The sequence below is a fragment of the Camellia sinensis genome, chromosome 4, assembly GCF_055761805.1.
Source record: "Camellia sinensis isolate YWXY chromosome 4, ASM5576180v1, whole genome shotgun sequence".
In the NCBI taxonomy this organism is placed as follows: domain Eukaryota; kingdom Viridiplantae; phylum Streptophyta; class Magnoliopsida; order Ericales; family Theaceae; genus Camellia; species Camellia sinensis.
Genome location: NC_138964.1, coordinates 210,387,197 through 210,410,617, shown reverse-complemented (window position 1 = coordinate 210,410,617; position 23,421 = coordinate 210,387,197). Strand labels below are relative to the sequence as shown.

The following is a 23,421-nucleotide window of genomic DNA, read 5'->3' as shown; positions in this document are numbered from 1 at the left end:
GAACATGACCCCGAGTCAGAATATCACAAGCCCATCGAAGGTTCTTGAGAGGAACTTCGTCCTCAAGAACATTGAAGGGCAAATGAGATAAAGCTGCAAGTAGAAGTAGAGCTTATTTCCGTTCAGCAGGAGTGGGGGAAGGTGGAGGCTTGTAAGGTGGAAAGATCTTATCTATAGAGAGGACAAGCCTTAATCTCTCTATCCAACAAGGATTGGGCAGAGGAGAAGGTGTGGATGCTTCTATTTCAGGAGGTAGAACAAGGGTAGAAGGAACAAGGGCATTAATATAATCAAGCCAGTTAGAAGAACAAATCTTCGCCTTCTGGGCTAAGAATGATGGATTGTACCCTTGTGCCTCTTCTAGGCGTCGGGTGGCGTGCACTATCTTTGTAGGCATGGAGGATGTATACCATGCCACAAGCATATTCTCCTCCAAATTGCGTCGATGATCAATGGGCACGTAAGGATAGACCACCGAGCTTCGTGCATAAGAAGGGAACTCTAAAGGGTCAGTAAATTCGACAAAGTGATGGTTAATTCGTTTCCTCAAATCACAACACTCAGGTTTTGACCAACTTGTCCAGTCGGAAGCACCAGAAGAGGAAGAAGTCACAACCTTGTCCTATGTAGAGGATTGTGAAGAAGAATTTCCCATGTCCATATTTGCAACTTTTTGAATTAAAGGATTGAGAGCAATTTGTTCGTAGTCCAAGGGTGAGACAGAAGAAGAACCTCCCATGTCCATATTTGTGAGTTTCTGGATCGAAGGGTTAAGGGCAATATGTTCGAAGTCCAAGGATTGAAAATTTGCAAAGGCATCCATGACTTGAATATAGAAAGGTGGGTAAAGGTGGCTAATAAATGCATGGGCGTTCTTTCGAGGAGGAACAGCATCGACATATGACTCTTCGTGTGCTCGATTGTTGGAGGAAAAAATTAATTCGGCCATGAAATGTATCAGTCTGTTCGAATGCTAAGACGGTGGAAGTGTTCAAAGGATTAAACGAGAGTTTAATACAGATGGTGAGTGACAGTTGCATTTCTGGAAAGATGCAAAATCCATGCACGTTCTAAGACGTGGGAAAAAGACCCTGCTCCACTAATATCACCAAGTATTGGGTATATTAGTGCGAGGGGTAATGTTGGCTGCATATTTTATACAAGCCAGTTACAATTTGACGCGTGGCAAAGTAAGGGTAATATGGGGACACCATTCAAGTCTTTGATCTTGATCGTACACGTGACAGTTGATATTGGTTGTTATGAGATCTGAGTAGCAGTGAATCAACAAAGAGATGCAAAGTGATGTGGCATCAGCGGTTATTCTTATTTAAATTCAAATTTAGGAGGGAAGCTTAATTACAAATGATGGCATAGTGGAGCTAATTTTGAGGCTACATAATCAGCGATCATGGGGGAGCAGTTTGACGGTTGGAAATACAGTTCAACTGTCATCTTTGAGCAATATAAATAGCAGAGAAGGCCCTGGAAAAAGCTCCCGGGACTCAGATCTAAAAAACCAGTCTTATTCTACTTTACTTTTACATACCCTGTTCTTTACATTACAGTACTTCAAATTCCGCACCGCATTTTCATTCATAGGAGTAGTTTCAAATAGATTGTCGCTTCGAATCATTGTAAGTTTTTCCTTGATTTTCTTTATTTGATTGGTATTCTGTTTAAATTCTCTTAAATCAAGCCACCAGTAAAAGTCCTCTTCATTGAGGCTAAGAGAACTAAAACACAGTCATCTGATAATTGGTTGGCAATTAAATTTCTGTAAGGACTAAATTAATCCTTACTGGCACGCTCGCAATCACAATAATAATCTTCGAAAGCCAAAAAGCCAACAATATCACTCCCTGATGTTTGATAAATTACACTAACCCCCTTGTTATTGTAATTATTTAGACAAAATGAAAATATTGAACTCATATACTTTCTCTTTTCTTACTTTGCTTAGTTTTTTTTTTCTTTACCTTTTCTTTTGCTCTACTTTTTTTTTCAATGTAATTTTTTCTGTTCTTCTACTTGGAGTTGTTGCATTTTTATATAAGTTGGGGGTTTGTGAAATGAGAGTATTAACCATAGAGATAAAAATGTAATTGTTAAAACGTCAGGGAGTGAGATGTAATTGAACCGAATTTCAAAAACTGTTAGTGTACTTTACCCAAAAAAAAAAAAAAAAAAAAAAAATCGCCTAAAAGGAACTTTTGAAAAATCTAAAACCAACCTTTCATTTTGAGGACAAGTTTTGAAAATTATAAAAATAGTTAAAAAATTAAAAAAATTATTCAAAAAGTTAAAAAATTATTTAAAAAATAATAATAAAAAGATTCTATTTCCTATATATTTTTTGCAAGTTTTTTTTTATAAAAAATAAAAAAATATTCAAAATATATTATTTTTTCATTTTATATATTTAGGATAAATTATAAATATACCCTTGAGATTTGATTAAAATACGAATCATCCATATAGTTTTAGAAATTACATTCTACCCCAGAGGTTTTTAATTTCATAACAAATCACCCTTTTTATTCATAAATTATCAAGTCAATTAACAATTTTTAATAATATTAGAAACATGTTTCAATTAATAATTTAAGTAATTTTATTAATGTATATGAGAGCAATTATGAATTTTATTTTTTTAAAATTAATTTTGTTAAATAAAAATTTTTGATAATGAGATATTTATAATTTTTTTTCAAATCATTAGAGGTAATATATATTTTAAATAAATCTCAAATAATATATTTATAATTTATCTTATATTTTAATTAATTTTTTTTAAAAAAATAATCTATTTTCAAACCAAACTATGTTGGAAAAGTTGTTAAAAAATAAAAAAAAAGTTACTAAAAGGTGAAAAATTCATTTAAAAAAAAAAATCATAAAAAAGTCGCATCCCAAGCCAGCGTAATAAACAAGCGCAGCAGTGATTTAGAACCCTCAACAAGCGTAACTGCTAATACGGAGAGGGAGAGAGAGAGAGAGAGAGAGATGGCAGGGTTGCTAGCATGGGCAGCGGATGTGGTAGGAGGAGGTAGCAACGACGAAGAAGACGATTCCAGCAGCATTCCAATCCCACTCTTATTCACTCCTCAACAACAACACTACTCCATTGAGTTGGGTCTCAAATCAGCTTCCCTTAGCCGTTCTATCGAAGATCTACGGCTCACACTCCCTTCCCATCACATCTCCCTACGCCTCCCCCATCTCCACGCTCACTCCCTCGCCTCCAATGCCGCTCTCGCCCTCCAATTCGACTCTCACTCCTCCACCAGACAACAGGTACTTGCTCAATTTCACACCTTTCTCATCTGGCTCCCCAATTTCTTCTTTTTCTCACTTGGGTATTTCAATTTTATTGCAATTCTTGAAATGATCATTCCGTTCTACTTCATTCCAGTCACAAGTTCCTCTAGTGTGTGTCTCAATGTCTAATGCAGTTTCTTTTCTGTACCATGTTGGGTTGCAATTCTTCAACAAATGGATTGATTTTGGCCAAGGAGAATTGAGCTAATAAAAATAATCCTGAAAGTTATGCTGAGTTTTTAATCTATCTTTGTTGGGAGGACAATTAACAAGTAGCAGAATTCAGTTCATGATTATACTTAATTCGAATCAGAACGTGCTGTGCTGTGGTTTCTGGGCTTGTATATGCAGTTGGCTAGTTAACAAGTTTTGGCCCCAAGTCTGACCTTTTTGGCTCTAATCTTTTTGGCTAGGCACAATTGAGAGAGACTACGTTGCAAGAAGAAAATATTGCCTTTGAAAAGGTTATATCCAATTGCGAGGATAAAATACAGGAGAGGTTGCAAGAAGCAGAATTACTTCGAGCTAAGTTAAAGGTTAGAGCTAAAGTTTCAAAACTTCATTCTAAATGTCAGTGTTCTTAGTTGCCTTCTGTTTGAGAAATACTATAGTTATGTCAACATGTTTCAAGTGTTTGTAATTATGCTATGATAGAAAAATTATTTGAACATAAGTTGGCATAGTTTTAGAGAAAATCTTGTTCTGAAATATTTGATTACATTTACTAGCTAGCAGCCACTTTAGGTGGAAGTGGAAACCAATTAAATATGATCTCTCATCTTTTTGATGCAAACCATAATAGGAGTTTTCTAATCTATGTATAAAGCCATCTATCTGACCTAACTTGTCCTACATTCTCAACCTAGATTCAAACAAGCACAAAACCAAAACTAAGAGGTCTCAAATCCCTGAATAATGTTAATTTAACCAGCGATTTCCACCCTAAACATGGGTTTAAGTCTCACATATACGAGTCCTCAAACTGTATACTTACAGATGCATACTCATAGTTCAATTTCAACTTAAATTTTATCATGCTCATCAAATTCATGTTTCAACCACTGGTCTCAAGTCTTGTATCATCAAACCAAAATCTTAACATGAAACTAGGTCTATTCATACATGGTTCTCAAACGTGAGTTTGAATTCGTACATGCATATAGTTTACCTCAAATTCTACCAATTCATGCAGTTTTTATGAGTTTAATAAGTTTCTGTTCTAATTTATAACAAGAATGTAAACATATAGGATTTCTTATCTTAAAACCAATTCTTCACAATTTCCCTTTTTCCTCTCTCTCTCTCTCTCTCTCTCTCCATAAAGAATGTACACCAAAATGAGAGACTTATACTCTCTTAAAACCAATTCTTGTCTTGAAACCCATTCTTCTAGTCTCGCATGCCATAAGGCACATGAGTTTGCATTGCATGTGCAAGGTGTCCTCCCCACATGCTCCCATATGTCATGCTACTTGGGCTAAATTATACCCTCATTAAGCTAGTTTATCATGTTTAATCATGCATCTAATTGACCAAATATGAAATTATGCTCATGAAATTGCTATAAATTCAAAATAAATCCAACCATCATTTTAGTTTCTTGTGGCCCTTGCCCAAAATTTCATGATTTACTTGATTAAAACTTACCAAACCCAAAAATTAAGATTCTCGAGATTCCTAAGGTCTAAATTATTTATTAGGAGTAGGAAATTCTTCCCAATTCAAGCATATGCATAAATTTCAAAGAACTTTGTGTGTTCATGGATCACTCTTGCTATGAGATAGGCCCTATGTGTGCCACCAAATCTCCCTTATCATGGCCTTCACCCTCCACGTGGCAAGCCCTTAAGGATGCAATGACATCGCCTAAGCAATTTATTCTTTCCCATAGGGCACCTAGTGTTTTAAAAGGCGCGCCCATGAAGTGCTTACGCGTGAGGCGACTTAGAGAGCTTGAGGCGAGGTGCAATAGGAAAGGCGCATTTGAGGTGCTTGAGGTGCGCGCCTTAGGCTTAGACGAGACAGATGCCTCATGCGCTTTATTTAAAATTTTGCTCCATCCTTATTCTTTGTGTGTGTAACCATATGGAATTACAATCCCTTGAATGTAAATGTAAACACATGCTTTGAGTCCCAATTTTCATATGAAAAAAAGCTCTAGGCATTAACTAAAAGCTCTGAGATTGCAAGATGAATATATGGCTTTGGGATTCCTTTTAATGTAGTAAATTACAATAGTTTCGGGCCAACGATTGAAGCTATCGGGCAATTTGGTCCCGATTTAAAATTAAAACCACTAAGTTATTATGTGGTGTGAGTTCCTTATCTAAAAAAAGAAACGAATCACGTTAATAAATTGATAAAGAAAGATAAATAATATAGGACAAAATAATATTGAATGTTATTTTTGAGAAAATTTTGAAACGTTGAAGTTATTCTTCATGATTTTTGGAATATTGAATGTAGTTCTTTTTTTGTTTTTTTGAAATTCTAAGAATATTTGTTTTATGTTAAAAACTTCGGTGAGACGTGCGTTTCACCTTGCTCCTCATACTTAAGCTCCAGGAGACATTAGCACCTCAATGTGCCTAGAGCTTTTTAAAACACTGGGGCACTCGAGGAGTGGCGAGGAGTGGAAGAGAGGTTATCAGTTAGTGAGAGAGTCTTGTCATCGAAGTAGAGAAAGAATATGATAGAAAAGATGATCTTTACATTACATGAACATCCAGGACCCTATCAATAAGGATGTCCATGTCAGTGTTTTTTAAGGCGAAAAACGAACCGAGGCGACAAGGTCTCCTAACGCCTAAGCACGAGGCGACGAGGCGAGACGAGGGCTTCATCGAATCGAGGTGACCACAAACGATATTTTTTTAAAAATAAATAGTATAGACAAAAATATAAATATTTTCAAGAACCATCATGCATTTATCATTCCAAATATTAAATATCCATAAACAATAGAAAATATCCAACAAAGACAATAAAATCAAACAATTCAAAGGTTCTAAAAATCATCTTCAACATCAAGCAAATGAACTTCTTCATTATCATTGGCTTCATCATATCCCTCCGCATCTTCTTCCTCTCCCCCATCTGAAATTGACTCTTCCTCATCAATAAGTTGTAATCTAGGCCTAGCTGCTGATTTTGAAGTTGAACGATCCCTTTCTATTGCCCTTGTTGATCTAGTTCTTTGGCTACTTTCCTCAACTCCAGCAGCTCTAGCAACATCATTCCATGTCAAAGTATCATTCTCAAAGATAAGTTCCTCCTCCATCCTCCCAATCAATCACTCGTTACTTTCATCAATATCATCAATATCTGTCAAAGCGATGGGATCAATCGTGTCATGGGAATTGTATCGACATATCAATGCTCTATTATATTTGACAAATACCAAGTCATTCAGACGTTTTTGAGCTAACCCATTTCTCTTTTTGGTGTGAATTTGTAAAAATTCAAACCAAATAAAAATATTCAAATTGTTATCTAGGTATTGATAAATTTATAGGTATTCATATTCACTATATTTTAAAATAGGTACTCACATGTTCAAACACACTCCAATTCCGCTCACACCCAGATGAACTACAAGTTAGACTAAGAATTTTGATGGCAAATGTTTGCAAATGTGGCGTTTCAAAACCATATGCACTCCACCAATCAGGTGTTGATTATAACTAATTAATTAGAAAAAATATTTAAAATATAAAAAACTAACTAAAATTACTTAAGTATAAAATATAGATCACCTGGTGCCTTTGTAGTTCTTTGTCTAATGGCCAAAGCCATCCCAAAGAGACCTTCAGCTTTCTTATAGGTAGTCAACTCTGCGCAAACTTTATCTTGTGTCTTATTGTTTGGGACCAACCTTTGTATGCATTTATATAGGCCTGACATGACTTCCTTATCTTTCTCAATATTCGGATTTGCGTAAAATACTCTGGGTTTAAATAATACCCAGCTGCATGCAAAGGCCTAAGCAATTGAACATTCCATCTATTGTCAATTATTTCAAAAAACTCCTTGTACTTCTCTTCATTTCTATTAAATGATTTTGCAATGGCTTCTTTAGCCCTATCCATTGCCTCATAAATATATCCTATGGGAGGCTTTCTCTCACCATCAACCAATCGCAGCACACGAATAAGAGGACTTGATATTTTGAGGGCATAAAGAATAGTGTTCCAAAAAGAAGGCATTATGACTTGTGCTATCTTTTTACCCCGTGGTTCCTTCGCTCATTTGCTTGTGGTCCATTCCTCTGAAGTGAACATCTTCTTCAAGTTAGTTTGTTGTTGATGAATCCTTGATAAAGTTAGAAAAGCAGTTGCAAATCAAGTTTTTGCTGACTTTATCAAATCGTTGCATTGGGTAAATTGCCTCATCATATTCAACAAACCAGAGCGGTTCACAATATAACCATGCACCGCAATTGCCTTTTCAAATGTCTTGTTAAAGTTGAGAATTTTGAAAGTGTCCTCCAACATCAAGTCCAAGCAATGAGTTGCATATGGTATCCAATACAAATGTGGCCGCTTTGCCTCCAAAAACTTCTCTATTACAAGTTAAAAAAAAAAAGAACGAGTTTTTAGGCTTTGTTTGTCATCCTCTAAAAAAGTAAAAAAGCCAAAAAGTCATTATCCTATTTAAGTCACATCGTCTTGTTTATGTCACATCACCACTCTACCACATCATTTCAAACCCAACCCATATTTCATAAAAAGTCAAAAAGTGCACTTATTTAGAATATCCCAAACAACCCCTTAATATGAGAATTGCATATTCATATTGTAAGTACTAAGTACATGTATACTACTAAGTTATTAATCGGCCAACACATTTGCTGAGGCACTATCTGTAACAACTTGAACCACGTTGGCTTCAACAATACGCTCCACAAAGTTGTCAAGCAATTCAAACATTTTATTTGCATCCTTGGATAAGCTAGAAGCATCAATGGATTCAATAAACATTGATCCTCTTAGGCAATTAATCAAAAAATTAATTAATGCCCTGTTTCTTTTGTCCTTCCACCCATCGACCATTAAAGAGCATCCATATGTTACCCAATCTTTTTTATGATTCTCCATGGTCTTATTAGTGTGGTCTACCACTTTCTGCAAATAAGGAACTCGCACCTCATGGTAGCTTGGTGGTTTCATGCCAAGACCATATTGCCCAAAAGCTTCAACCATTGGCCCAAAACTATTGTAGTTCACAACATTGAAAAGTATACCTGTATCATACATCCACCTTGAAAACCAAACAAGAGCCCGATCTCTCAACACCGTATTGCTAGGATCATTATCATCAATTCTTGTTTGCTTCCCCTTGGCTTTACAATTTTGCACCACAACTTCCGGATCAGGTACACATCCATAGGTCCCTTTTGCTTTGGTTGTTTGGAAGCAACAGATTTGGAGGAGCTACTTCCTTGTTGTCGATGGGTAGAACCTTGAGTAGGAACAGGCCTTTTACCATGTTGATTTATCTCAACAATTCATCATCATCATCATCATCATCATCATCATCTTCATCTTCATCATTATCCATCTCATCAAAATCAGGAACCATCCTCAATTGGACCTTTGATTGACTTTTTTGAGACATATAGTCTTTAATCTCATCTTTGACATGAGATGCACATTTTTTACAAGCAACAACATTTTTATAACCACCAGCAAGATGTTGCTTGACTCGGTAAACACCGCCATTCATTTCTTTGTCACAAAAGTTGCAAATGAACTTTGAAAGGTCTTGGGGATTTACCATCCATGAATATTGTCATGCCGGATTTTTTTTACTGTCACTCGACTTCGACATCTAATTCTAACCAACCAAGCAATTTAATGTTACGAAACGAAGAAACAATTAAAGTGCAAAGAAATAAACAGTTTCAGCATAAAGAAATTAAAGAACAACATATTTTTAGCAGCAAAATAATTAAAAAAATTTCAGTAAATAATTGAAAATTTTCAGCAAAATTAGTTGAAATTTTTTTAGCAAAATAATTATATAATTAATACAGCAAAACAATTGTAAAATAACACAACAAAATAATTAAACAATTACAAAATCAATTTAGTAAAATTAATTGAAAAAAATTTCAGCAAAATAAATAAAAAGAGAAACAAAAACAAGAACTAGGAGAGAGAGAAAAAAAAAAAAAGGGTCTGCTTACAGAAATAGAGTAGAGTTCTTCAAAGCAGAGTCGAAAAAAAAAAGATGAAGAAAGGAAGAAAAAAAGAAGACGAAGAAAAGAAGACGAAGACGAAGACGAAGACGCAGCAGCAGGAGAAGTAAGGAAGAAGAAACAGGTACTCACCTCTGATAATCGACTGGAACAATGTTCGAAGAAGGAAGAAGAAGACGCAGGTAATCAATGAGGCCGTTTGAAGCAAATGTCGACTGGAATGAAGTCGACTTAGGGTTTCGACTTCTTATTTAGTAGAAAGCAATTATGAAGTGCAACGCATGTCCACAAATAGCACAAAAGTCATCCAAATGAAGGGCCTGGATCTTTCGAACTGAAATTAGACAAAAATTGGTGAAGCCTCGCTTCGCATCGCCTCTCGCTTTGCATCGCCTCTCGCTTCGCATCGCCTCTCGCTTCGTTGCCTAAGCCTCGCTTCATGCGCTTCGACTTCGCCTCACCATTTCACCTCGCCTCAGTGAGTATGAAGCGCTACATCCTCGCCTCGCCTCGCCTCGCTTAGTGCTTAGGCGAGTGCTTAGTCGTGCCTCTGATAACACTGGTCCATGTAATGTAAAGATCATCTTTTCTATCATCTTCTTTCTCTACTTCGATGACATGACTCTCTCTCACCGATAACATCTCTTCCTTTAAGGTCACCTTGGTTCTGTTTTTGTTCGGCTCCGGCTACTTCTGTTCATTGAAATGACTACCATATTCCAATAGGTCCCCAATTAACCATATTACTTGCCATTGCCCACAAATTCCAGATATAAAATCAGTACATTTGACCCAAATAGCACTTGTTAAATAGTTATAAATTTTTGGTACACAAGAAATCTTATAAATACTAACTTGTCATTGGAAAAGTAATACCTAGGGTATTACATATATGTTCTGTGAAGACAAAAATTTTCCTTCCCTTTAGAAACTCTACACTTTTTGTTCTATCCTTTCAAAACAGAGTGATTCTAACTTTGTAAGAAATAATGTATAGAGAAAGAGAGAGAATAAATTGTATGTATTATTATTGATTGATATATTGATATCTATTACAATGATTCATGATTCCTATATATAGAAGAGGGTGAGTGTGTAGTAGGTAAGGAGTAGGTGAAGTGGAGGTGGTAGTGGTGTAGTGGGTTAGGTTTAGTGGAGTAGGTGAGGTGGTAGTGGTGTAGTGGGTTAGGTTTAGTGGAGTAGGTGAGGTGGTAGTGGTGTAGTGGGTTAGGTTTAGTGGAGTAGGTTTAAGTGGGTGAAGTAGGTGGAGAGTAGGTGGATTTTAACAGCCCCCCGCAAACTCAAGGGGGATAGGAATTAACCAACTTGAGTTTGGAGAGAGTAACAAAACAAGAAAATACATAAAAATAAAAAAGGATAGGAGACACTGTATGGTGGTGTCAGACCGTTGGTGAAGACAGTTTATGGGGTCATGTCGGACCGTTGTAGAAGACAGTTTATGGGGTCATGTCGGACCGTTGTAGAAGACATTTTATGTTGTGACAGTTTACGGAGTCTTGCTGGACCCTTGTAGAAACTAACCGGAATCAAAGTCGGGACAGTTTACAGAGTCTTGTCGGACCCTTGTAGAAACTAACCGGAATCTATGTCGGGACAGTTTACAGAGTCTTGTCGGACCCTTGTAGAAACTAACCGGAATCTATGTCGGGACAGTTTACAGAGTCTTGTCGGACCCTTGTAGAAACTAACCGGAATCTATGCCGGGACAGTTTACAGAGTCTTGTCGGACCCATAAAGGAGCTAACCGGAATCAAATGTCGGGACAGTTTACAGAGTCTTGTCGGACCCCTAAAAAATCGCACCCTCAAAAGGTGTGCCCAATCTTTCAAAAGGCGTGCCATCAAAAAACGTGCCCAATCCATAAAAAGGTGTGCCATCAAAAGGCGTGCCCAATTCATCAAAAGGTGTGCCGGACATGATGGCGAGGCACGTGGGCGCCTTGGCTTGCGCGCCCGTTTGTCGTCTGGCGGCAAGTGGCGCGCGATACGCGTGGCTGCCTCGGCTATTTAACCAAGACGAAGGCTGAGGCTGAGGCATACCATTCTGAAACCTCTGAAACCAACCCTTCGCTGAAAAACTCTGCCTCTTCGGAGAGAGAAAATCTGTAACACTCTGTTGCCCAGAAAAATGGCCTCTTCTTCCCGGAGTCTGCTCACTCTCTTTCCCGACCTGAACGAGTCAACAAGAGAGATAACTGGTGCGGTGGCCAGTGAACCTCAACCAAACACCGCTGGTTTTGCTCCGTTGAACTTTCCGATGCGGTCTGTGGAGCAAAAAATGGCAGGGCAAACAGATATTGAAGCCAATCAATATACACTGAAGTCATGTGTGGAAACCATGACTGCGGTTACAAATTTGTCGAACCGGCTGCAGAGTAGGACAAATGAGGTGCAGCATTTGAACGGCCAACTGGCTCTGCTCCAGCGCATGTATAAGGATGCGCGAGCAGAGATAAGCGTGTTAAGGGCAGAAAACAAGGAGCTGAAGCGGAAGGCCACCGTGATGTTCCGATTTGGAGGTCCGCCGTATGCTGCAGTGGAGGAGCAGGGTGTAGTGATCATGCCCAGTGGAGTGGGAAACACGGAGGCAACACCGGCAAGGGCCGCCCAAGACGGTGGCAAGAAGAAAAGACCGGCGGAATAGGCGAGAAGAAAAATCCCACTGTTCCGATTTGTGTTGGTTGTGTTTTGTTTTGTTTTGTGTTTTTTTATTTTTATTTTATTTTTATTTTTTTTTTATTTTTTATGGTGTAAAATGCTGATCGGGGTTGATCCCCGGCATGAAGAAATGACAAGTTTGTAAAATGTTGTTTTTTTTTTTTTTTTTTTTTTTTTTTTTTTTTTTTTTTTGGGAGTGTTTTGTTGAAAAAATAAAAATAAAATGAAAGAAAACAAGGGAGAAAGAAAATAGATAAAAAATATTTATAGATGGATTATATGAAAAACATCAGTGCGATTGTTTCAAAATAAAGTGGGGTATTTAAAAAAGAGGAAAAGTGACTTGGAAAAAATAAATAAAAATAAGTGATTTTTGAAATCAAATGGAGGAGAGAGAGGGACAAACCCATGTGATAAAGTGGAGAGAGAATGAGTGGAGTATGGTAAGGGTTTCATCCAAAGCCAAAATTCCTGCAGCGAATCACTTCGCAAATCCTAGCATGAGCTTTTTCTCTTTCCAGGCTTATTCATGAATTTCCTGGTGATTTCAAGAGCCTCTGGTGGCATTGTGGCAGAGAACACCCCAACCTGGATTTTGGGTGGCAGCAACTGAGAACACCCCAACCTGGATTTTGGGTGGCAGCAACTGGAAAATATCATAGATCTGATTTTTAAAAACCTCGTGACAGCATTTCATCAGCTTCATCCAAGACAAACATTTTGATGTAAACAGGGCGAAGTGATTGTCTCCGCAACATGTCAAACACACGACCAGGAGTACCAACAACAACATGAACCCCACTGGAGAGAATGCGCTGATCTTCGCGCACACTAGTCCCTCCAACACAAGCATGAACCTTCACACTTTGCTGGGCAAGTTCAAGAGTGGGTGGAAGAACCAAAGCTTGGCACTCAACCAAGCTATAATCTAGCTGCTGCAGAATTCCAGAGCAGAATGTTGCAGGGTTTCCAGTTCCAGACTGTCTCGTCATATGAGGTGAAGAATTCTTCTCCATCAGCCTCACACATGACTACAGTTGCACAAATCTTTGTTGATTTTATCAGCGGAATAGGTTGAGGTCCGGCGGACGGCTAAGGTGAGGTTGCCGCCCGCCGGGGAAGCGAAAAATACTAGGTGTTAAACCAGCTCTGATACCATGTAAGAAATAATGTATAGAGAAAGAGAGAGAATAAATTGTATGTATTATTATTGATTGATATATTGATATCTATTACAATGATTCATGATTCCTATATATAGAAGAGGGTGAGTGTGTAGTAGGTAAGGAGTAGGTGAAGTGGAGGTGGTAGTGGTGTAGTGGGTTAGGTTTAGTGGAGTAGGTGAGGTGGTAGTGGTGTAGTGGGTTAGGTTTAGTGGAGTAGGTGAGGTGGTAGTGGTGTAGTGGGTTAGGTTTAGTGGAGTAGGTTTAAGTGGGTGAAGTAGGTGGAGAGTAGGTGGATTTTAACAAACTTTCTGTAATCCCATCACAAAACCAAGTGTGGGAAACTCTATTCTCAGTTGTCCTACATCCATAACCTTTGAATTATGAGGAGTTTTATATTTTCAAACTCAAATATTTGTTGAGTTCTTTGTTTTTCTTTCGGTAGAGCTTTTGGCAGGCTTTTGTGAGTGGTGGCTCTTGTGCTATTTTAATGCAATTTGTGTTTATTTTTCCCTTCTAAGTTCCTTAGCCTTGGACACTTTTGAAGAATCTCGTATTCAAATTTTGTTAGCTTATTGTTTTCAGTTTGTTTAATCCTTGGCATCCTCGTTGAGTCCAAACTAAAGTATAGAGGCTTACAGAAAACAGACTTGGCTGAGAAAAATCTGAAGACTGAGTTGGAAAATGCGCTGGCTGCATTGGATGTCAGGAAATCTAGAAAATCTGGTGAATTGTTGATTGATTCGAAAACTGCGGTTTTAGCCCAAGAAGACACAAAAGCTTCAGAATATGCTCTACTGGACAAGTTAGAGAACAAGAAAAAAGAACTGGTCTGTTACTTAAAATTATCTTCATTGTTTTTTCATTTTTTCCCTTCTTTAAAATCATTTTTTTAGTTGTTGAAAGCTTCTTATCTTCTCAGTGTTCAACAGAAGAGATGATTCAAGAATTGGAGAAGAAATGGGCACAGGTCCAAGAGAATGCACTGAAGCAGCTTTCTTCAGGTATTTTACATCATCAAGTAATTTTAGTTTTTGTAACTGATTTGAACTTTCACTGCACAATTGATGGGCAATAATGAAATCTTTCTTAATTTGGTTTTATAAAGATTTCCTTGTAATATCTCCTTCCAGAATCATTGTTTGATGAAGATGGATATGGGTTGTGGATAAGTCGCAAATAAATTGTAACTTAATTTAATAAAAAAAAAAAGACTGTGAATGAACAGTTGACATAGCATGGAAAACTTTGACCTATTCCCTTCTGCTTGATTTTAGTGAAATAGAACTGTCAGTAGTTACGTAAGCTAATAACAAATATTTTACTTTGGAAGTCATATTTTTTAAGCTGTTTAACTTGTTGCAATTCCTTCAGCTCAGAGAGAGAAAATATTGGATAGACAGCTTCACAGCCTAATTGAACAACTGGCCGCAAAGCAGGTATGATTAATCTATAGTGAATTTGCTTTATATTAAATCTTTTGCTGATGTGCCTTCCTGAGAAACTTATCTTATTCTTTCCTTCCTTGTAGGCCCAAGCAGAGGGGCTAGTCAGTGAAATCCATCTCAAGGATGTGGAGCTAGAAAAGTTAAATGGGCTGTGGAGGGGGCTTGAGGTGAATACAGCCAGGAATCGGTTTGGAACAAGCAACTCTGAGAAGGGATCTCTTTCCTCTGATTACATTGTTGATCTTCATCAAAGGCCTTCTTATCACATCAGTGGCCGAACTGAGAACCAACAGAGGCTCATGCTACTCAGGTCGGCTTTCGTGCTCTACATTTTAGCCCTGCACATTTTGGTCTTCATCAAGCTTTCGTTCTAAAGTTCTTTCTGAATGTATTGTTTACATAATGTAAACGTTTCTCATGTATATTTGATGAAACACTAATTTCCTTCTGATTTACTCTTGTATATTGAAAATAATTATCTCTTAGCATTAGGAGAATAGAGTACAGTAGGGAAAATAACCACTTGAAAAAAAAAACATATTGTAAAATTCTCGATTTGCAGAAGTGTATGGAGGTCTGACAATTAAATTTCAGCGGCACATCTAGATTTTTGCTGAAACCTTCTCTTTTTGGTTGAGGTAAATCATTATACACTATCAAACTGTTAACTAAAGTCTTATGAATTTTGATTGTTGAATCATAGTTGCGACCATAAGATAGAAGTTATCACCATGAGGTTATTGTAAAGTAATGCTAACCGAGGCTAAGTGTTTCTAAAAAAAACACTGACCTGTCAGTTTTGTTTTGTAGCGGCTAATTCTCAATCCCATCTATGTCTTCTCTTTGGGAGAAAATCCATTAGTTTGTAAGTATATTTGTACGTGTTTTACCACCATTTTAGCCAAAGATTATTATTTTTTAAATTATTCAGCTTTTGTTTCCATTCCCAGTCTCATTTGCTGCAAGAAGATTACAAACAGATTATTGACAGATCCACCCAAGAGCTCTAACGGCACGCTTCATCCTGAAAATCAACTATAAATTATTTCTAACTATATAAAATAGGATCTCACTATCCTTTAAATTGACTGTCTTGTTTGTACTGATAGCTGCCAAGCATTTCTGGATTGCTTCATTCTTGCTCTGTTGATCCTTTCCTTGCTGTGACATATTCCTTGATCTTCAATGCTCTCCTTTGAAATATCAAATCTGTAAACATAGGTGCTGGATCATTTTTTTATAAATATTTTTAACAGCTTCACTGTGGGACGTAATTAGTGATGGTATTTAGGTTATCTTTTCCTTCTTTAATTAATATATACTTCATCAACTCAATGTCTGGACTCCCAAAATTGAACCCTAAACTTTATACTCTAAACTAAGTATCCAGTCTCCCAAAGTTGATACAGTTGTGTTGATGGTTGATCACGCATCGAGTCTTATTTGTGTAATAAGGCCCATTGGGATATGGAACCTATTCATATTATAATTTCTGTTGCTGTTGAGAGCTGTTATCTTCCCAATTAGGGTTTAGAAGCACAATATCTTCATCTGAATAATCTTATTCTAAAATAGTGTATTTAACCCCTTCGAACAATCTTATTCGAAGTATTCTTATGGCATGCTTTTCGTTTAAAGTTTTTCTTCGATAATTTTATGCTAATGTTCACTCAATTTGATTCCAAAATTAGCCATAAAATTATGTATAGGACTAATTATGTAAGGGCAATCTTAAATCTAATATTAGAAAATCCTATAAAGAATTGTCATCTCAAGGGGGTTATGCTGATAAAAAAAATATCATTAATTTTTTAGATAAGAAATTTAATTAGATATTTTTAGATTGATTAATATGGGTTATATTAGTGACAGATAGATGTCATTTCAAAGATGCTAATCTAAAGAAAAACTGGTACAACTTGCCTGTCACCACAGATCATAATCATATTAAATTATTTGTATAATGAAAATGAAAATTTCAATTTATATTTAGAATTTTTGTTTCAGATATAATTTCTAATTATTAATTAAAGTAAATATGATCCAGACCTGCAACTGCCTTGGTTAATATGATCCGGACCTGCCAACTGCCTTGGTTAATATGATTGCTATAACATGGTATTAGAGCTAGATCTTGAGTGGTTTTTTGGTACAAGTCTCCGTTCGGAGTCTCTATTTTCTCGTCTTGATCATCTCTCTACACCTTTCTTCACATGCAACCAGGCAGCATAAAGACTTGTCCCATATGGCCTCACCACATCACCCAAATTCGGTTCATATAATCTAAAGCCCCTCCATCTATTCTCAATTGATATTTTTGGGTTAAACGCCTAAAAAATTCTAACAAGAATAATTTAAGATTATATATCGTGTAATTGTTCTATGCTTCCTGTTGAAATACTAATGCTATTTTGAATATTTGAAATGCATATTACTGTATTAGGTTCAACAATGTTACATATACTGTTTTTGTGCACAACTTTAATGAATGTGTGAGTAGTTTTATTGGATCCTTTTCAATGCTTTAGAGTTAAACTTGAATGATCAATTGTGGAATAATATAGTAGTGGCAAAACAAGTACATCCCTAACAGACTTTCTTTTCCTTTTGTTAGGTAGCTTTTGTTTTTTTAAGCTCAGAGTATATACCTTATTAGATTATTATTCATGCAAATGATTAACAAATAATGCATGGCTTTAAACTAAACACATTTTGTTTTGTCGTTTGAACATTATTTTCATCTGTCGGTACAAATAATGCCCTTTTAATTAAACATATTGAGGACAGAACTAAAAACAAGTGTCATTCTCATTACAATTTAAAATGAGAGTTTGTTTATCAATATGCAATTATTGTGCTCTTCATTGTCTTTACTCTTTTATTTCATGATTAAAAGTAAAAAAAATAATTAAATGTGTTGGCTAGCCAAACTATTATAGTGTACTCGTGATGTATCTATGTCTTAAAACAATTTATGGTTTTCGAGGCTATTTTGTTATTTTTGATAACTTATTTTGTTGTTTTATTTAAAGCTATTGTCAAGCCAAATACTAGTCAATGTAGGATTATTTTTGTTTACTATTATTTAACTCTTTATTTTTTTTGGGTCAATAAATAAGAAATAGTTTACAGATATCATGAGAACACTGAACGTTCAATTATATTAGAAAATTTAATAACACAATATGACACAATTGATGTAACCAGAGGCTTGGGCCAATAGTGTCGCATATGCTTCGAAAAGCTCATGTTTAATTAGAAACATGCCAATGGCCAAAACTCACATTGAAATGTTTAACAGTTTATAGTTTCTGAATTTGAGCCCAACTAAAATTTGTCATTTTTGATAATTTTATATTTTTGATAATTTAATTCGTGTTTAGCAAGAAAACTGCTTAGTTTGCTGTTTCTTAATCTTGTTAAGAGTCTTTTATTATTATGAATAATAATGTAAGCCTGAAGGTATTTAGAGAGTGTTAGGATTATTATTAAAATTTGAAAGAGTTCATTTTCCTTGCGTGTTTTATATTTCGTATATTCTTAGAATCAAAATGCAAATGAATTAGTGACAGCCCATATCCACATGTAGAATTATTCTTTTGGACACGACAACATCTACAAATTGTTGCTAGACATTCAAATAGAAACTATGTAATTGCAACTGTATGAAAAACATAGGATGAATTAAAATTCTTATGAAATTTTTTTCTAGTATGAATCAAACAAATTTCTATCAATTGATCAACAAGTTGAAATATCATCGACATTTACATGGTATATTGATTGTATCACGGATATTGATACATATCACAATATTGTTATTTGAAGCGAAGCGTTTATTTTTCCATCTTCAACATCTGAATCAAAAATTCATTCCACGTGTCGATAGGACCCGGCATGCACCAGTGGACACAGTCAGCAATAGTCTTGTTCTCCTCTGGCCAGTGCCCATAATGGTTAGGGTGACCATCTGGTCTCATCATCATTGCCTTTGTAGTATCTAACAACCTAAATCTCAACCCTTTCTTCCTCCCTCTCCTCTCCGCCGCTTTTAGCTCCTTTACTTGAGTATTGTACATCTCCAAATTATACCAATCCGACCTTACTTGTTGCTTTGTAAACGGCCTTGTTCTCTCACACCGCCCTCCGTTGTTCCACTCTCCTTGCTCATAGTGTGATGGCGAAAACGCCCTTAGAAAAACTATCCCTTTAAAGTTATGAAGGCCCAAAAGGGTCCTAAAGGCTGTTCTGAACGCCCTCTTGTACCCATAGAATATGATGAGATCGGTGACGTTTTTTTTATTGCATGCATAGCATCCGATGATTTTGCCCTTTTCATAGTACATGAATGGCCGGAAGAACCATTGGCCACCGGAGAGGATGACAATGTCGACATTTTTTATCTGAGAGGTCCAAGCCGAGTCAGGTTCGTCTAGGTACAGGTTCATGAGAATGCCTTGAGGGTTGGTTTCCTCAGACTTGACGAGGAGGGGGGACCACAGGGCTATTATGGTAAAATTGTAATCGATGTAGAGCCACCGTCTGAATCTTGTGTCTGGTGTATAGGAAACGTCTACAGGATTGGTTGCCTGAGAAATACAGAGATGAGTTTAATTGGGTGCATGGGATGAATGCATACGATTTATCAAATAAGAAAAGTAACCAATATGTACCTTCTTTGATATGCAATTAACCAATTAATATGTACCTTCTTTGTTATACAATGAAGTATACAACAATACTATGAAAAGTTATGTGTTCAAATTTCGAAGAGATTAAACATCAAAATTTTTGTACTTTTTTTTTGGTTTATGTATTTATTTATTTTTTTGGTTTTTTTTTTTTTGGGGGGGGGGGGGGGGGTGGATTTTCTTGCCGCCCATGTAAGTGATAGTGTAACAAGGCACCGCACAGAAAAGTGTTTAGAGTCCACACCTTCTTAACTACTTCATTCCCTCAATGTTAAATGCATCATATAAGAAATCAGGAGACTTGAAAATTTTAAAATCTTCAAGGAAACTTTAATTTTAAATATTTTATCACATGATGACGCCTTACTACTATGCCACTCACACAAGGCAATAGCAATTCCAGCAACATGAGTTTCAGAAAATCTAATTATTATTCGGGTGACGTTTCTGTTAACCATATTCATTTAATTACCACCTGGATTATGTCTTTAAATTCCTTTTGCAAGTGTCCAAGATGTAGTTCTGACTGTTTGCTTTGTGCCCAACGTACATGTCCTACTAAGCTCTGCACCCAAGTTCTTGTCACTCTCTTGTATGTTTTTCGAATAATTATTCAATAATCTCTGACCATCATGTAATATTGTTTGTGGTGTTTCAATTTAGTCACGTAGCAAAAATTTTTACAAGTCAGTCATGTTGATTCACCTAGGTAGTGAAGAATCAAAAGAAGACATAGTTAGTATATGTTGTATTTTTTATTAACCAAAAGTACTATGTAGCTAATGCCACTTAATACACTCAGAGTATTTAATAATTTGTCATATTCCTCACTCTTGTATGAGTTCTTCCATGTTGTCAATTGCAAGTAGTATTCTATCCAAAAAACCCACCCCACCCTACCTACTTTGCCCGAGAAGAGAACACAAAAAAGGAAAATTTGTTGATACATGCACATCAAGGTTGATTAACACTTTAGATAATTTGTATATAATGAATGTGAATTATTAAGAAAGAGTCTATATACAAATAATTAAATTACGAAAAGTATTAAGAATGTATATGTGATATTGTGCTGATATATATATATATATATATATATATATATTCTTGATACTTTATTGTAATTTAATTTTGTATATCTAGACTTTCTCAAATTGTAATGTACATTTGACAAAGAGTAATGCCAAATATAAACAGATTATTTATTTATTTATTACTAGACATGAAGTTAATAGGATCCATACTAAAAAATACACGTGAGACTCAGTACCTTTTTTGCTTTCGATTTTTTTTCTTCTCATTATTATTTATTTTTAGAAAGACATAATTGCTAGCATTTTATGCTGAGAAATGATCTACCAACATAATTTTTAAACAAAAAATCTATTTAGAATGGTGTGACAACAATATTTTTGAATTTATGAACCACAATGACCAGTGTTATAACTTCAAATCAGAAAGACACATCATTATGTACAAAAATTTTTGTTTGAACTACTTCAAAATTAGACTAGAAAGGCTTTGTTTTGTGCAGCTTATTAAGTTGCTTATAGCTTTTCATATCTTGGGAATATCTGTAAGAATATTTAGGACAATTTTTGTTTATAGCCTACGATAAAGAAGTTGAAAAGTTCTGAGGGAAGATGGTTTTTAACTTCTGTTTTCCAATTATTAACTCATAGCTTGAACAAGCCTCCCTGGGATGCTTGAATGGCAACGTACCATTTCATGCAAACTATCACACACACTACACAAACAGAGTGAAATAGGGCAACTTACACTAGCTAAGAGGCACACCAGCGACTGCATTTGGTTCCTACCCACCGAGTCCCCAACGAAGGCCAAACTCTTCCCTCTAACTATCTCCAAAAACTTCACAGCATCAAAAAGAGGCAGCTCACACTCATCTGGTTTCCACCTCCATTTCAAGAAATCGTTGTCCGGTCTCCCATACTTCATACAGTTTTGCCTGTCGTCGATTACACACTTTGTTTCATTTGTGTAATAAGGCCCCTTCGGATATGGAACCCAGTTCCCCTTAAAAATATCACAGCCTTGTTCCAAGCCAACACTTGTTGAAGCATTAGTAACAATCTGACTACTAGTCTGCAATGACGATGACAATGGATTGTCTGAACCATTGTTAACCTTTAGAGGCCACAATGGGTTTTTTGAATCATTGGTAGGGATCGTAACACTGGTATCAATATGAAGAGACTGCAATGGTGAGGGAGAGTTGTTTTCTGATTGGATAGGGATTGACCCATTATTGTCGATGATCTCAAGAGACTGCAATGGTGAGGAGGGGTTGTTTTTCGGGTGGATAGGGGTTGAACCATTGTTGTTGATGATCTCAAGAGACTGCAATGGTGAAGAAGGGTTGTTTGTCTGGTGGGTAGGGATTGAACCATTGTTGTTGATGATCTCAAGAGGCTGCAATGGTGAGGAGGGGTTGTTTTTCTGGTGGATAGGGATTGAATTTGAGCCATTGTTATTGATGATCTCTAGAGACTGCAATGGTGAAGACGTGTTGTTTTTCTGGTGGATAGGGGTTGAACCATCGTTGTTGATGATTTCAAGAGACGTCAATGGTGAATAGGGGTTGTTTGTCAGTTGGATAGGGATTGAACCATTATTGTCGATGATCTCAAGCGACGGCAATGATGAAGAGGGGTTGTTTTTTGAGTGGATAGGGATTGAATTTGAGCCGTTGTTGTTGATGATCTCTAGAGAGGGCAAGAGGGAAGGTGAAGTGTCATATATGTAGCAGAGAGGGATTGTGGTGAGGAGAAGTAAGGTTAGGATTGGCAGGACAATGTTTTTGGAGATACTGGGAAACTCAATTGCTTTGAACTTCATTTTTAGAGGAACTGTGAAGGAAGAAGAGAAACTATGATTCTTCTGGTTTATACCATGGCTAGCAGGATGGACCAGTACTACTATGTAAATTAGTAGGTATCTGTCTAAGCTAGGTGGTTTTTTTAATAGTTGCAAGAGAACTGCCAACCAATGATGTAGAAAAAAAAAAAAAAAAGACAATAGTAATCCATTTTTGTTCAAAGATAAAAGAATAACTCACCCAAGTATGTATGTTTCGTGGATACTCAGTTGTTTAGAAAACCATGTAAGTACTTTCTTTTGATTTTTCTTCAAAGCTAGTTGTGTGATCCTCTTGGTATGGAAACAAATTAATCATAAAGAAGAAAACTAATCATAATTTTTTTTTTTAATTCTTTTAATCTTTTGTATAAGGTAGGATGTTAGCGAGTTATTAGTTAAATTATAATGCAAGTCGATATTTCTCTGTATAGACTCGAACTTAGAACTTCACACTCGCACCTAAGTGCTTTCTCAAAATCACTTGGGTTCTACTCTGTGTCACATATGAAAAGTTTAATTAAATCACAAAAAATATTTAAAATATATATATCGCCTTGATGTGACCTATTTCTGGTGAAAACAATGAGAATGCATTTTTTTTTTTTGGGTATATAGATATAGTTTTAATCATTAGGAATTGGAATTGGACAAGGTGGAGATTAATGCAAATATAAAATAAATAATAGCATTAGAGTGTCGGTACAAAAGCATCTTGTAATGTAACATCATAATAATATTATGTGAAGAAGAATAAAATCCGAATTGTAAGCCCACATCCCACCAGCCTGGATGTTTGGACCACCCTTGTAAATATTATATTAGTATAATGTTACGTTAATACAGTTTATTGTGAATTAAAATTTGGGATTGCATTATTAATGCAACTTGCAGGATATGAATTTTGGTGGGACTGGGAATTATGCTATACGTAAACTTATTTTTTTATTAATTTTTGTTATTATTTGACACAAGATTATTGAGTGTTAAAATAACTTAAATATATGTGGGACCATTGATTTTGTGTCTAAAAGAATTTTCAAA

General features: G+C 36.0%; 2 protein-coding genes and 1 long non-coding RNA gene across 3 annotated transcripts; 2 read left to right on the top strand and 1 right to left on the bottom strand.

Annotated features, from left to right (window-relative positions):
- Positions 1–2,897: 2,897 nt before the first annotated feature.
- LOC114307983 (uncharacterized) lies at positions 2,898–15,428 on the top strand. Its single transcript, XM_028253475.2, has 6 exons — positions 2,898–3,297; positions 3,735–3,857; positions 14,003–14,191; positions 14,284–14,365; positions 14,736–14,800; positions 14,893–15,428. The coding sequence occupies exons 1-6, from the start codon at positions 3,007–3,009 to the stop codon at positions 15,181–15,183; spliced, it is 1,041 nt and encodes a 346-aa protein (XP_028109276.2). The 5' UTR covers positions 2,898–3,006; the 3' UTR covers positions 15,184–15,428.
- Positions 15,429–15,577: 149 nt separating this feature from the next.
- On the top strand, positions 15,578–16,083 carry LOC145789883 (uncharacterized). Its single transcript, XR_014328342.1, has 2 exons — positions 15,578–15,674; positions 15,760–16,083. It is a non-coding gene; the product is annotated as an uncharacterized LOC145789883 (long non-coding RNA).
- A 2,340-nt stretch (positions 16,084–18,423) lies between these two features.
- Positions 18,424–22,672, bottom strand: LOC114307982 (protein trichome birefringence-like 19). The gene is made up of 2 exons (XM_028253474.2): positions 21,280–22,672; positions 18,424–19,398 (listed from the first exon to the last, which is right to left on the bottom strand). Exons 1-2 carry the CDS (start codon positions 22,357–22,359, stop codon positions 18,646–18,648), a joined length of 1,833 nt encoding a protein of 610 aa, XP_028109275.2. The 5' UTR covers positions 22,360–22,672; the 3' UTR covers positions 18,424–18,645.
- Between the last annotated feature and the right edge of the window lie 749 nt (positions 22,673–23,421).

Coding starts and splice junctions, on each gene's coding strand:
- LOC114307983 (XM_028253475.2), top strand. CDS start 3,007: ATGGCAGGGTTGCTAGCATGGGCAGCGGATGTGGTAGGAGGAGGTAGC. Junction 3,298..3,734: donor ACTCCTCCACCAGACAACAG/GTACTTGCTCAA, acceptor CTTTTTGGCTAG/GCACAATTGAGAGAGACTAC. Junction 14,192..14,283: donor AGAACAAGAAAAAAGAACTG/GTCTGTTACTTA, acceptor TTATCTTCTCAG/TGTTCAACAGAAGAGATGAT.
- LOC114307982 (XM_028253474.2), bottom strand. CDS start 22,359: ATGAAGTTCAAAGCAATTGAGTTTCCCAGTATCTCCAAAAACATTGTC. Junction 19,399..21,279: donor TGGTGTGCCTCTTAGCTAGT/GTAAGTTGCCCT, acceptor TGTATTTCTCAG/GCAACCAATCCTGTAGACGT.